The 15,459-nt window shown below is 38.2% G+C and overlaps 1 protein-coding gene across 1 annotated transcript in view; it reads right to left on the minus strand.

Moving 5' to 3' along the window:
* ANGPT1 (angiopoietin 1) overlaps nucleotides 1-15,459 on the minus strand; it is a 146,924-nt gene that overhangs the window by 72,153 nt on the left and 59,312 nt on the right. The window contains exon 2 of the mRNA XM_081952464.1: nucleotides 6,824-6,979. Within this exon, the coding sequence (XP_081808590.1) occupies nucleotides 6,824-6,979 (156 nt within the window). The remainder of the gene's footprint in view (nucleotides 1-6,823; nucleotides 6,980-15,459) is intronic.

Here is a 15,459-nt window from a genome sequence, read left to right on the forward strand (position 1 = left end):
TATAAATAGCTTAATATGTAACCTGAAACCTTGTCCAATTTGCACAGGAAACCTTTTAATACACGAATGAAGGCAAATATACATCTCCCAGGATAATCTTGCAGGATTCAATCTGGTAAGTCACTGGGACAAGAGGTTCAGTCTTCTGAGCTTTTGGACTTGTGCTGAAGCCCCTCTTCAAGGAACTTCTCTCTAGCAGATTCAACTGGAAGTTCTCCAGCTGAACAGATGAGGGGGTTTGAGCTCTGAAGAGCTTCACATGAACTCTGTCTGACAAACCAATTCCAAGATCCTTTTTGAATCAGAACCCCCCTGTAGGGAGTTGAAGAAGGGGCAGTGTCTCATCAGACCAGAGGGAGTGCAACAGGTCCCTAGTAGGTTGGAGATTTGCTCCCTGAATTGGAGTCGGGGTGGCAACATGGCAACATGGCTGCACAAGAAGCTGACTTCAGGCCAAAGCAACTGAGCAATAGCGTGCAGGAGATGAGATGAAAGCCTGGTAAGAATATCTAATTTAACCCACAGTCATAAATCAGAATTTGGAAAAGACAAAGAACCTTGAGAGTATAAATAATATTGATGGGCAGATCCGGATTTTGGCAAAAAGAAAGAAAGAAGAGGAAAAATGGAGGGTTGAATCAGTAGCCCAAAAAGAGTCATTTGCTTGAAACAATTTGGACAGAAAGGAGAAATTAGAGAAGTGACAAACCCACTCAAATACAAACTGTAAATTTGGTTTTGGATTTGAAAAGATTGTGTCTTTTAAAAGAGACTAGGAGGTTGAAATGGAACCCAAAACTTACCTAGGAGATTTGCTTCGTTTGAATTTCTTCTAACTAACATATCTTAAGCAACTTCAATTAATGAGGGGTGGAATATAACAAGGGAAAAAATTCAAGAAAAAAGTACTAATCTTGCCTGTGCGGCGAATGGAATGCGAAACTCTGAGCAGGAAGTTTTAATTAACCAATTGCCATAAATCAGAATTTGGAAAAGCAGTAGGTGAAGAGAAACATACCAGAGTTTGGCTGCATGCTAGTTTGTTCCAATTAATATATTTTGAGCAACTATAACCAACAAGAGGGGGAAGGTAACAAGGGGAAAAAATAATAAAATCAAAAACTGGAAAAATACGAAGGTTTTTTTCTGCAAAAGATCAAGATGGTTCCTGCTTCTCTTCCTCTCCACATCAGCTGAACTAGCTAAATCTAAGGTGGACCAGAACTCTGAAATAAGAACTATATAGCTAACTGTAATTTTGGAACTGGATATTATGGAAAGGTGGGAATTTGAAGAACTACATGAAATTATAAAAAATATGCATAAATCATTACAATCAAGTCTAAATAGAATTTTGAACTCAGATATTGAGGAGAAGCAGGAAGTGAAGGAAGAAGTGAAGGAAGAAGAGGGGGGGTAATGAAGGGGCAGAAACGGTGGAAAATAAAAAGCACAAAAAAAACTTCATTGGATTTGACAGTGGTATAGGGAAAATTGAAAAGGGGGGATGTGTCCCAACAAAAGGGAAAAAAGCAGATAAAAGATCTCAATGAGTTTTACAGTGGCATAGGGAAAACTGAAGAGGGGGGTTATGCCCCAACAAAGGGAAACACAAAAGATTTCACTGGGTTTGACAGTGGCTTGGGGAAAATTGAAGAGGGTGGACATGTCAAAACAAAGAAAAGGGAGAAGACAGAAATTGAGAAGTGGGACCAAAGACTTACTAGGAAAAAAATCAGACAATTAGAAATTGTTATATGGGGAAATATGAAGCTGAGATATGTGGTTTACTCCTATATATGATAATAAAACTGAGTTGCTAACTGATTGAATATGATAATGGAAAGATAATAAATAAAGGTTAAAATATATGGAATATGGACAAATATGAAACTGTTATGGGGAGAATGTAAAGCAGAGGTATGTGATTCACTTGTATACATGATAATTAAGCTGAATTGCTAATTGATTGAATATGACAATGGAAAGACAATTAAGTATGGGTTAAATTATATGAAATATGGACACATACAGAACTCCTAAAATGATGAACAAAGTGAGATGTGTACCGCTTGTTATTCTATATAGTAGATTAAGGGAATTTTAATGAACATTGAACAGTAAGGATTATTATTTAAAGACAATTAAGGCTAACCTAAGCCAAGATGTGGAAAAATGGAGAGGGAACATTAAATATACCTACAATGGGAAATTATTGAGATTATAAAGACAGAATTTGGGGCATGTAAGGATGCATAATTATATAAGTATAATGATGAGAATACCTGGGAATTGTAACCAGGACTACATCTCGGCCAAAAATAGACTGGATTTTTTAAAAAAAATACAATTACTATATATGTATACTTTTTCTTTTTTTAAAAAGGAGGAAGATATATGTTAAAATTAAATATGTATATTGAAAAGGAATTATAAATACCATGAACATAAAATTGAGCTCGCTCAGAGATTGAAATACACCAAGTAAATGAGATGAAGAGTGTGCAGTAGAGGAGAAAGATAAGGGAAGAAGAGTGGGATAGGAAAGAAGGCAGGGGGGAATAGGAGGAGAGAAAGAAGGAGTGGAAAGGGGAGAGAGGAGAAGGAGAGAAGAAGGGGAAGTAGAGAATAGAAGAATGACAGAGGGAAGAAAGGAGGAGGAGGAGAGAGGAAGAAGAAAGTGATGGATAAGGTACAAATATGGTGTATGGAGAGCAGAAGAGCCAATAATTGTTTTTGAGTTGATGGTAAGACAAATTAATGTAAACATTTAATAATATAATATGATGTTGGCTATGTAATAGTATACATGTGGTTATATATTATAAAAATGAAAAAATAAACACACACACACACGTGTGTGTGAGTGTGTGTGTGTTTGTGTGTGGTGCCTGGTTGGTTGTGTTGATGGCCGGCTATGAAGTCATTGCCTGTTATTTTCTTGTGCTGCCATGTACTTTTCTTCTAAGTACATGATAAGATGATGGTAAATAAGCATTCCTGTTGATTGACAAGGGGTCCGTTTCACAGATTTCAATCATTTCCCTGGCTATCTTTGTACCTGCATGGCCAACAATTTTAGTAGCTGCAAAATTGGATGCATCTCCTTGTTCATTGCAATGTGAGGCTACCAATGAGTTTGGATGTCGTCTGACTGCTCACTTCTGTTCTTGCAATCTGGTGGTTAGCTTCCTCCCTATGTGTCCTACACAGTCACAAGGGCGATCCATGCAGGGAGATCTGGTAGATTTCATTACAGGTATTTCCCACCTCCAAGCGATCTTTGAAATGCATGATTTGCCCTCCCATTCTGGTGACCAACCCAGATTGTTGTTTTTTTTACAGAGTTTACTCTCAGATCTTGTCACACAACACAAAAACATTGAGAAGAAAAGTTGGAGCACTAGTATGATAAAATCTCTTGCACAATTTAGTCTTCATGTGTTACTTTAAAAAAAAACCTTAAAGAGAGCAATATCTATGTTTTATGTCTTGCACATGTCCAATATTTTCTTCATATGGTGAGAAAGTGCCATAGAAAGCCATTAAACTAAAATCCTGCTTTCTCAAGGCGTACTGAGACTGGGATTGGAAAAGGAAAACTAGCAACTACACCCTGGCAAGTCATATAAAACATAGAATAGACTCAATCCGCTATGGTTTTGATATGCTTGATTCCTTTTAATACAGTGTAAACCTATAATGTGTCATCTCTATTCTTCATTAGGACATAAATACAAAAATGCAAGTTTTTTGTTTCAAAGATTTCCTGCCTTACTATCCCATTACTTATAAGCTACGTCTATTCCACATGAAATTTTTATTAGACTTTTCCTGGAAAACAAAAGACGCTGAGAGCTTAAACAATGCTTGTCATCACCATGTGTATACTATCTCTAGCTAGACTGGGTTTTTTTCCCCCTTGTGTAACTGAGCTTGGTTATTCCACATGTTGATATGCATTTAAGTAATAATTATGGAAAGGATATTGCATGTATAGGTCAAGGTTGAAGAATGATTGTGTGTGTGTATATGTGTGTATCCATCTGACACACTCGGTATGTGTAATTTGCTCATGTAATGATCACAGATATGACTGTATTTGTTTAAAGCAGACAGTCTAAAATACAACAACTGTTAGATAACATGTGGACAAAACTGTAAATAGAAGAGGAAAGAAGGGTAAGGAATTATGAATTGTGAACGGGTAGATAAAATCAAAGGACAAACAATAATGAAAGGATGTCCAATGAGTTTGGACCAATGGGCTGTTTCAGAATTTGAAATGCTGATACTAAGCAATTATCTCTCTCTTCTCTTCTGACACTAGTCCTGTTTCTGATGGGTTCCCAGCACACCCTGGAATTAACCAGATGTTGTCTGGACTTCCTAGCCTTTTATGTAGCACTGAGTAAATTACAGCCTGAAAAAACCAGCAAAATTGAGCTATCTTCTTTGATATTAAAGCCAACCCACATCTAGGTAATGACTAATGGCTATATTGGAATATAGGATTTAGATGACCTTTAATTAGGTAGCCTCCATGTGATTTATCCTAGGTATTCCTGGACACGGGCTAACCACGACAATGTCTCTGGACTGGTCTTTGCTTCAGCTTTCAGTTCCTTCCATTCTTTTGTATTGTTATCACAGCACAATAATACAGAATTTGTAAAGTGTAACAAAAACGGATTCAAAATAATCTTAATTTGTTTGAATTTACAACTTCATAAGTATTTTGCACATAGGCAGGATGTTTCTGGTGCACATTAATATTTCATTAAGAAGCTATAGCCAAAAGACACTTTTGATGTGATCAAATGCTGGTTCATAAGACTTTGGACACTGCTTTAGCAGCTAAAGAGGAAAACCTTTGCATCATTAAATTGTAGAGCTGCATCCAGTGGTGGGATTCAAATAATTTAACAACCAGTTCTCTGCCCTAATGACCAGCTGGGTAGGTGGGGCTTGGTGACTGGGTGGGTGTAACCAATTCAATGTCACTCACGTCGATGGGCACTTCATCTTAGCTGTTACAATGTAATAAGGGTTAACCAGAGAGGCAGTTTCTGTAGGTAGGGCAATAAAGATTAGGCTAGAAACAACACCAGAATGTTTCCTTCCTGCCTTCCTTACATGATTAGCCCGGTAAAGTGGAAAAAAACAAAATGAGATTTCTTCCAACAACTGGTTCTGCGAATTGCTTAGAAAATTAACAACTGATTCTCTCGAATAGGTGCAAACTGGCTGAATCCCACCACTGGCTATATCTATGAATACTATATTTTTTGTGCTGTCCCTACTTTCCATCTGATTTATAAGTTCACTTCTGATGGCTCCTTATCTTAAAAACAAAGTAAGTTCTTTTAAAAAGATGATTCATTGGAAAATAAGACATATTTTCTCCACCACCCACTTGCAAATTAGTTTTAGATATTTTCCTGTTAAAGGATCTAATCTAATAAAATGAACTTCAATGGTGAAAAGAGTAAGGTTCTACATTTAGGCAACAAAAATGAAATGCACAGGTACAGTATAGGTGGTACCTTGCTCAACAGTAGTAACTGTGAAAGGGATCTTGGAGTCCTAGTGGACAACCATTTAAATATGAGCCAGCAGTGTGCAGCAGCTGCCAAAAAAGCCAACACAGTTCTAGGCTGCATCAACAGAGGGATAGAATCAAAATCATGTGAACTGTTAATACCACTTTATAATGCCTTGGTAAGGCCACACTTGGAATACTGCATTCAGTTCTGGTCGCCACGATGTAGAAAAGATGTGGAGACTCTAGAAAGAGTGCAGAGAAGAGCAACAAAGATGATTAGGGGACTGGAGGCTAAAACATATGAGGAACGGTTGCAGGAACTGGGTATGTCTAGTTTAATAGAAAGAAGGACTAGGGGAGGCATGATAGCAGTATTCCAATATCTCAGGGGTTGCCACAAAGAAGAGAGAGTCAAACTATTTCCCAAGGCACCTGAGGGTAGAACAAGAAGCAATGGGTGGAAACTAATCAAGGAGAGAAGCAACTTAGAATTGAGGAGAAACTTCCTGACAGTTAGAACAATTAACCAGTGGAACAGCTTGCCTCCAGAAGTTGTGAATGCCCCAAACACTGGAAGTCTTTAAGAAGATGTTGGATAGCTATTTGTCTGAAATGGTATAGGTTTTCCTGCCTAGGCAGGGGGTTGGACTAGAAGACCTCCAAGGTCCCTTCCAACTCTGCTATTGTATTGTGTTGTATTAAAGCAGAATTATGGACCAATTGAAAACAGACTGACCAAATCCATAGAACAATGGAAGAAAGTCACTCATCCTTACGAGGAAGGAGTCTAGCATTTTCCTGCCGATGCTAGCTTTTCTAGCACATTAAAAAATGGGAAAAATTTTGATCAGTTAGTTGATAACCTCAGTGAGAGTAACTTCTCTGTTGACTTAAAGAAAATACAGGCCAAGTATTGAACACCTGTTAATGTGTAAATATACCCATGGAATTAGTTGCAAGGATGACTCATATTATTATAAAAATATAAAAGTAAGGAGATCTACCCAGCTAGGATAGAGTCAATGCCTTATGTAGACCAAACATGGATAGCCATTAGGACTTTATCTACTCTGCCATTGCTACTTTTCAGTAAACACTCAAAATGTTTTTGTTTTAATCAAAAAATGACTACCTTTCTATATAAGAGAATATATGCAGCTGACAATCAAAGCGATCACCTTCTTGGCTACATCAGTCAAAAGGGATTATTCAGAAAAAGGGAATGGAAATTATTGCACCATAGTCAATGTTCTGGTGAAAATAATTGTGACTACTTACTTGTGTTTCAACATCTGTGAGCTTTCTTGTCTGTTCCGCCGTCTGGCTGAGAAGGCTGGTTCCTATTTCCAGCATGGTGGCTGTGTGATTTTGGACAGCGTTCTGCTGCAGCTGGGCCATTTCTGACTTCATGTTTTCCACAATGTAGTTCTCAAGCTACAGTAGAAGAAAAAAACAAAGGCCAAAGAAAAGATTTGGTTTAATTGTGTTTTGGTGCAAGCCATGATTCATTTGAACAAGGTTTGCTGAGTAAACCACAATGGCTGGGTTCCCACAATATGCTAAACCCCTTTAAATCACTTTATGGCTTAGTTAGCTTAAGGACTGCATAAGGGATGCGGTGGCTCAGTGGCTAAGACACTGAGCTTGTCGATCAGAAAGGTGAGCAGTTTGGTGGTTCAAATCCCTAGCGCCGCGTAACGGAGTGAGCTCCCATTACTTGTCTCAGCTTCTGCCAACCTAGCAGTTCGAAAGCATGTAAAATGCAAGTAGAAAAATAGGAACCAAAAATAGGTGGGAAGGTAACAGTGTTCCGTGCACCCTGAGTTTTGTCATGCTGGCCACATGACCACGGAGACATCTTTGGACAACGCTGGCTCTTCGGCTTTGAAACGGAGATCAGCACTGCCCCCTAGAGTCGGGAACGACTAGCACTTATGTGCGGGGGGGAACCTTTACCTTCATGGCTTAGTTTAATATGTGATGGCTGTCATTTTATATTTTGGATTACAAATTTATTTTTAGTGTTACAGGTAGTCCTCGTTTAAGGAATGCAGATGCCTACAGCGAAATTCTCTCTAAGCAACAGTCAACTAAGCAAACCACGTGATTAAGAAAAAGAGAGATGCTCTAAAGACCAATAGCAATTGCTATTGTCTTATCCAGAGAAAGTACCGTCATACAGGGTCCTGTGCCTGAATTGTTTGTTTTCTTTCTTTTTTGGCCCTTGCAGGGAGAAGAAACTACTTAAACAAGCCATCTCTTCCTCAACTACTTTTTTTCTGAAGCACAGCAGATCCCTAGAAAGTACTAATTGCAAGATAAATTGCAAGATAATTGCATGACCTTACTTAGTTGTTTAGAACCCTCTAGCCAGCCCATAAATGCTACCTGAAACTGACCAGACCTTACTCAGTTTCCCACTGAAGGATTATGTTGTTGTCATAAATGATCCCATTGGTTGGAAAATGAACCTTTTATTGCCATTTATTATTGTCATATTTGCAAAAGGATCATTATCCAACACAATTGTTAAACCATACCCATAAATGGGGGGTTTTTTGGGGGGGGGTGCTTGTTTTTTATTTACTGTTTGTTTTCCTGCTTTACACCACCCAGAGTAACATTATTACTGTTGGACAGCCTTATAAATCCAGTTCATAAATAAATAAATCAGAAATGTAACATTATTTAGAACATATTTTCCAGACACTATTATATTTTGCTCCAAGGAGTGTAATGTATATGGTTCCTCCCATATTATCCTGTTTACAATCTCATGAGATAGCCTAGACCTTAGCACGAGAGAAAGTAATTGATTAAAACTGATCCAGGAAGATGCATTGATTTGTAAAGTTTTAAATGTGATTTCCCACACATAGCAGAGAATTCAGAAGGCAAAAGTCAGCAATTTAAAAAATGAAAACAACTAAATCTATTGTATGTCAAGATTCAATTAGGCCACACCAGTGGTGGGTTGCAGGCAGTACGTCCCGGTGTGGGCATAGCGGAGCTTGCCTGGAGCACTGGATACCATTCCGGTACGGTGCTTCAGAGGGCCCACCCGCCTGCCCGTGCTCCTTACCGGTCTTTTAAGTCTTCGGGATCTCCGTGCACGGCATGTATAGCGCCTGTGCAACTCTCCTCTGAGCAGCTGGAGCGTCACAGAGGATCATGGAAGCGGTAAGACGCATGTGTGTGATGCGTGCATGTGCGTGCGTAATGCGCGCATCCATGTGGACACTGCCAGGCCCGTTCCTGGTTGGAACAGGATCCAGAACCCACCACTGGGCCACATCTTTAGTTGCCTCACATTAGTTCTCTAACAAAATATCTAAGAACAGGGAAGCAAACAGTGTGATCTCTACTCAATACCAGGATATAAAACATGCATAGGAATCACTATAAATTATACATACATTGTACTTGGGAAACCACTTCAAGGATACAGATTTTCTATATTGGATTATTTCACAATTGTTAAGTGTTTAGTACTGTAGGAAGTTAGCACCTATCCCTGTCCTACAAAAATGAAATATTTTAGGAAGTATTAAAAAGGCAGAATTTTATATTTCCCTGGATGAGAAAAGGAGAAATATGTTTTAAAGACAAAGCAGCTCCCTGCCCCATCCATCTTTGTCAATGGACCATTAAGGCCTGAGCCAGTCTATTCTACTTAAGAAAGATCGACCTACTTCAGACAGCCATAATAAGAATCCCAAAGCTCTTTCATTACATCATCCTCCAACAACAACTCATCCAAGCTTGGGACTCAAAAGGCAGACAGCCTACAAAGTTAGTTTAAGACCTCTGCCCCCTGGGAGTCTGACTACCAATCAGAGTCCATTTCTTGCAAAGGAAGAGAAGCTCTGGGAGGGCATAAAACCAGGGCACTCCCAGCATCTCTTCCCTTTTTTCTTCTTCTTCATCCAACATCTTCAAGGCATGTCATCCCCTTTTCACCCAGGAGCTCCAAGGCATGTGATCCTGTCCACCACTGAACCATCTTTCCAAATAGCCTCCATGTTTCCAGTGTCTTTTTCCCCACTTGGAACTGAACCCAGGTCGACATTTTTTCCAACAGTACAAAAGAGTCTGGTCAGTAGTGTGACATAGTCCTTTATACACCTGCATGGCTTTGGTATTCGGAAACAAAGTTTGATTCCCCTTTTAAAAGCATCGTTCCATAAAAGCTATTCTTGTACCGTTTTGCCGATAATCAATAAAAACAGTTCTCGGTTTACAACAGTTCATTTAGTGGCTGCTCAAAGCTACAATGGCACTTTAAAAAAGTGACCTATGGCCACCTTTCACACTTATGACCATCATGGCATCTCCACGGTCACATGCTCAGAGGTATTTATGACTCTTGCAGTGTCCTGGGCTCATATGATCGTCTTTTGTGACCTTCTGACAAGCAAAATCAATGGGGAAACCAGATTCACTTAACTGAGAAATTGTGAGTTCTAGTTCTGCATTAGGCACAGAACATTATGGGCAACCTTGGGCCAGTAATTTCCATTCAGCCCTCTGGAGGAGGCAATGGCAAGCCACTTATGAAATCTTGCCAAGAAAATTGCAGAGATTCATCCAAGCTGATGCCAGGAGTCAAAACTGACTCAAAGCCATGTTTGTGTGAATACACACTCATATACTCATATAGATTGGATACACATGCACAGACAAAGCCCTGAAACTCCTCCATAAACAAATGCTGCTGACTAGGCACCATGATATCCCGAGTGTTTGCAGATGAAGGAGCTGTTTTTTGCTGTTGTGATAATATTTCTCTGGAATTGCCAGTCACAAATGAAACTACACAAGATGTGATTCACTAGGAGTTGAAGCAATGAAATGTAAGATTTTGGTTTTAATCTCACTGGGGCTGAGGATAAATACCATATCAGCCTGGGATTTAAAATCGTTAGTATCAAATGTCATAATTTACAATGAAGCATGTACTATTTCAGCAAAAGAAGAATACGATAAGAGCCGGATATGCCTTGATTTAGGGACTGCGAGAGAATGCAGAAAAGCAGTATTGGATTTATACTGATGCTTCATTTTATCTTTTATCTACCTACTTCTGAAGATGCCAGAAGTTACATACTTCGGAAATCCCGAGGACAAAAAGATTTGTAGGAAAGAGAAGGAGAGAGAGAGAAAGGGAGAAGGAAGAGGAGAAGGAGACGCTATTGTCAGTTGTAGATTGCTTAGCTGTATTTTTAAGCTTGGGATTTTAAATGAACATGTTTGAATATTAAGTTTGTCAATTCTGCATGGAAAAGTAATTTAATACTGTTTCTTTCATTATGCAATTCACTGTGATCCAACTTTTGAAATATTACTATTAATATTACAAAGGTAGCAATACACTGGCTGGTAGAATCTGCTTTTTCTAATCATTTTTGACTTTCAATCCTGTGTGTTTTTCACAATGTGGTATTACTCAGCAGCCCTGCAATAAACCCCAGCATTCTCAGAAATAAAACTGTCTCAGAGCTCAATATTATTATTTAATAAACATCCTATGAGATTGCACATTAGGAGTATAGTTGACTAATGCTTTCAGTGTTTACTAAAAATCTTTATAGAAGCCACCCAAATACTCATGAATAAAAATGCAAACAGAAACATGAGACCTATGCATGTTGCTGGCTCTTGGCATGTGGCTATAAATAAATTAAGAGTTATTCTCTCTCAGAATGATCAGTTTCCCTTTCATGGGAAAAAAATATTACATTCTCAAGGTAAGATGAGCTTTCAAAATAGCTTCATCATTCCTGGATGCAGGCAGAGGTGAAGTGTAAAATAAGCAAGAACTATTACAGGGGACAGCCCTAAAACCATACCACATTTTTTGAAATATTCATGCTCCAGGTGGTGTGGCTAGGATTGAAACTCTGAGCCCAGAGAATAAAGTTTGGTAGTTCAAAGGGCCCTTCTGAAGAATGGCAACAATATGCAAGTCTTATGTCTCTTCTTGTTAAGCTCCTTCTCCATTACAAAATGGAGCTTATTTTCAAAGCATTGAGGTAGCTTGTATATCTGAAGATCTAGCATTATTAACCAAAGCACCATAGTACCATTTGCAAACAAAAATGTACCAGTTATATATTTTGAAAATCTGTCTGTCTGTCTGTCTGTCTGTCTGTCTCTCTCTCTCTCTCTCATCTATCTATCTATCTATCTATCTATCTATCTATCTATCTATCTATCTATCTATCTATCTATCTCTATTTCTATCTATCTTCTTATCATCTATCTATCTATCTATCATCTATCTATCTATCTATCTATCTATCTATCTATCTATCTATCTATCTATCTATCTATCTACCTACCTACCTACCATTATCTGTCTGTCTCTCTGTCAGTCAATTGATTTATCGATCTATCTACCCATCTGTCTATCTGTCTATCATCTATCAACTATTTCCAATAGCTTAGATCAATGTTGGGCATGTAAGCAAGCTTTGGCATAGAGTCTTATGGTTTTATTATAACTGCCTATTTGCAAACACAAATACAAATAGTGTCAATTTCATAACTTACTTTCACATAACTTATTCCACAAAACAATGTGGCATTTAACTTTATTGCTTCTACATGTATTGATTTGGAGAAAAGCAAAATGAAACCCAAATTTCTTGAAGGATCTGCCAAGATCCATTATTTTTTTTCCAAGTGGTCAGCAAAACACAACCATGAGAACCTCAGTTATACAATATAATTTACAAGTACTACATATGATAGTTAGATCAAGGATCCAATGCCACCCAATAAGTTTAATGGCTGAATCTCTTTCTCATACTTAAGTCCAAGAGTATGTTCTCCTATATTAAATCCACTTGTATTTTACAAAGGCTGAATCATTGGCTGAATCAATCTAATCTGCTTTTGAAAAAAATGCATCCATCCAAGATTTTAACATTAGCATCTGATTAACCAGCAAAATTGCTTAGAGCTAGAGTCAACCACACATGCTCTGCTTTTACTTCTGACATATTTTCAATAAACTTCTGAGAGCATTTATTTGAATGCTCACATATGTATATGGATCATACACACAAATAAACAGTTGGTGTTTATTTGAATATGCAAGCACTGAAATAAACACAGCTGGGTTGGGCTATATGATTTCCAACCAAGATGTTTCTTATTCAAACAACTTGCCATGGTTCACGAATACGTGCGCTCAATAAGATTCACCATAAGGCAACACTGCTTTTCTAGAAAATTACATTTGACCAATCAGGTGAGATTTGCCAGTGGAGATAAGTGCATTATTTCAACTGTGAATTCTTGGAATCCTGACAAAGTAAATACTTTATTTTCTTTATTGCATCATAATTAATAAGTATGTTTTATATTGAGTTATGAAGATAGAACATTGCTCTGTATCAGACAGAATTTATTTGAATTGGAAGGATCTCTTCAAATTCTGAAGAAGAGATGTTTCTTTTCCTTATTCTTTGTTATTTAATGAAGGAGAAAATGAAGATGAAATCTGTTTCCTTGCTTTACATTCATATTCACAGCTCAGAGATAGGTGAATTAAACTAGCTATGGGAAATTTTGATTTGGTTGTAAAGATTTTGGAAAAAGAAAGTGAGCGAGTCACTTTGCTTAACCTCCTTGTCTCCAATATGATTGTCTATCAGTAGATAGCACCATTGGGGGGGGGGGGGAATAGCAATAGGACTTAGATTTATATATTGCTTCATAGTGCTTTACAGCCCTGTCTAAGTGATTTACAGAGTTAGCATATTTCCTCCAACAGTACTGCAGTACTGCACTCTAACTACTGTGCCACCTCTTCTTTGTGGGTTTTAATTGAAAAGTGCAAAACCGAAGAGTCTAAAGTGCTGGACAGAAGACTCTACCAAATTCTAAACTTTGAACAACTTGTAACTGAATATGAGCAAATTATATGACATTCGTTCACCAATTTACATGAAAATAGGAAAGGAAAAAAATACAGACACATTTATCAGCCTGGTTCTAATTTTAAATAGAAAAATGCAATATGATTAGCTGTATCTGCTCAGCTGTTTTGCAGTCCCGTGTGCATTACCTGATCAGTCATAATAGCATTGTGTTAAATAGCAATAACTTATACAAGATATTCAATGTTTGTATTGTTCCATAGTTTGCAATAGAGTGAGGCAGGGGGAGAGATCTCTAATGACTATTTCTCTTTTACCAAGGATGATTCAGTTGTGAGCCAAAGGAGGATTCTTGCTTATGCAACAAGTGACATGATAAGAATATTTAAAATTACCCATTGAAATCAGTTAAAGACTTAGTCATGAAAGACATACGCACACAGTCACTGCATCAGGGGTGGGTTCCTCTCCCTGTCACTACTGGTATGGTGCTCACGGGGCTGCGCATCCTTTCATGCTCACACTCTACACACACATGCGCACTCCACTGCCCCTGCAACACCCAGTTGCATGTTGGAGCTCGAACAGGCACTGCACGCTGTGTGCGCATGTGCAATTGGCCAGTTGCTTTAAATACCAGTATAGAACGCAGATGGGCAGCTGGGCAGCTAGGTCAAATGAGCCACTGTACCAGTATGCTTTCAGCTGCTCCCTGCTTCTTCCAGTATGGCTGTACTTGACCATACTGGCCGGAACCCACCACTGATGGGGACTGCAAATCAACCCTGACTGCTCTTTAGAAGGTCAGAAGATGAAACTCAAAATACTTTGGCCACCTAATGAGAAGAAAGGACTCACTGTAGAAGAGCCTAATGCTGGGAACGATTGAGGGCAAAAGAAGAAGGGGACAACAGAGAATGAGGTGGCTGGATGGAGTCACTGAAGCAATAGGCATGAGCTTAAATTGACTCCAGAGGATGGTAGAGGACAGGAAGGCCTGGAGGAACATTGTCTATGGGGTCGCGATGGGTCAGACATGACTTCACAACTAATAAAAACATACCATGATTCATCTAATGCATGAAAAAAGTAAAGTAAAATAAAGTAATAAAATAACATTAATAATAATAATAATAATAATAATAATAATAATAATAATAATAATAATAATAATAATAATAATCACTAGCAAATGTCGCCTCTGTAATGAGAAAGATGAGACAGTTGACCACTTGATCAGCGGGTGCAGTAAAATTTCACAAACTGACTACCTACAACGCCATGACCGCGATGCTAAGATTATTCACTGGAAATTGTGCCAAAAGTTTGGATTTGAGTACAGCAAAAACCACTGGGACCATCAGGTTGAGAAGGTTTTAGAGAATGAGAAAGACAAAATCTTGTGGGACTTCAGAATCCAGACTGACAGGCACTTGGCCTACAACACATCTGACATAACAATAATTGAAAAGAAAAAAGTATGGTTCATTCACATTGCAATACCTGGTGATGCACAAATTGAAGATAAACAGCAAAAAAAAATAATAATCACAAAATACTGGGACTTGCACATTGAGGTTGAGCGACTATGGAAAAAGAAATCATGTGTTCTCCCAATTGTAATTGGAACCCTTTGAGCAATACCTAAAGGGCTATCTTGCTATTTGAAAATTCTAAATTTACCTGAGTTGAACATTTTGACTCTACAAAAAAACCATCCTACTTGGAACAATTTATATCCTCTGACATTACCTTAACAGTTCCTAGGTCCTTGGTTAGGACTCGAGCTGTTAGGCTACCAACCAGCCCCAAAGGCTGTGAATCTCACCAAAGATTAACCACATAATCACTATAAACTAATGCCATGAAAGTGAAGATACAAAAATACATTGACAACCCAAATTGCCCACTTTGCAATAACAAAGTCGAAAATGTTTCACATGTAATATGTGAATGCAGAAAAATTGCACAAACTGATTACAAAGCTAGACACGACCGAGTTGCTAAATTAATCCACTGGTCATTATG

The sequence above is a fragment of the Natrix helvetica genome (assembly GCF_964273705.1).
Source record: "Natrix helvetica genome assembly, chromosome: 4".
NCBI classification, from domain to species: domain Eukaryota; kingdom Metazoa; phylum Chordata; class Lepidosauria; order Squamata; family Natricidae; genus Natrix; species Natrix helvetica.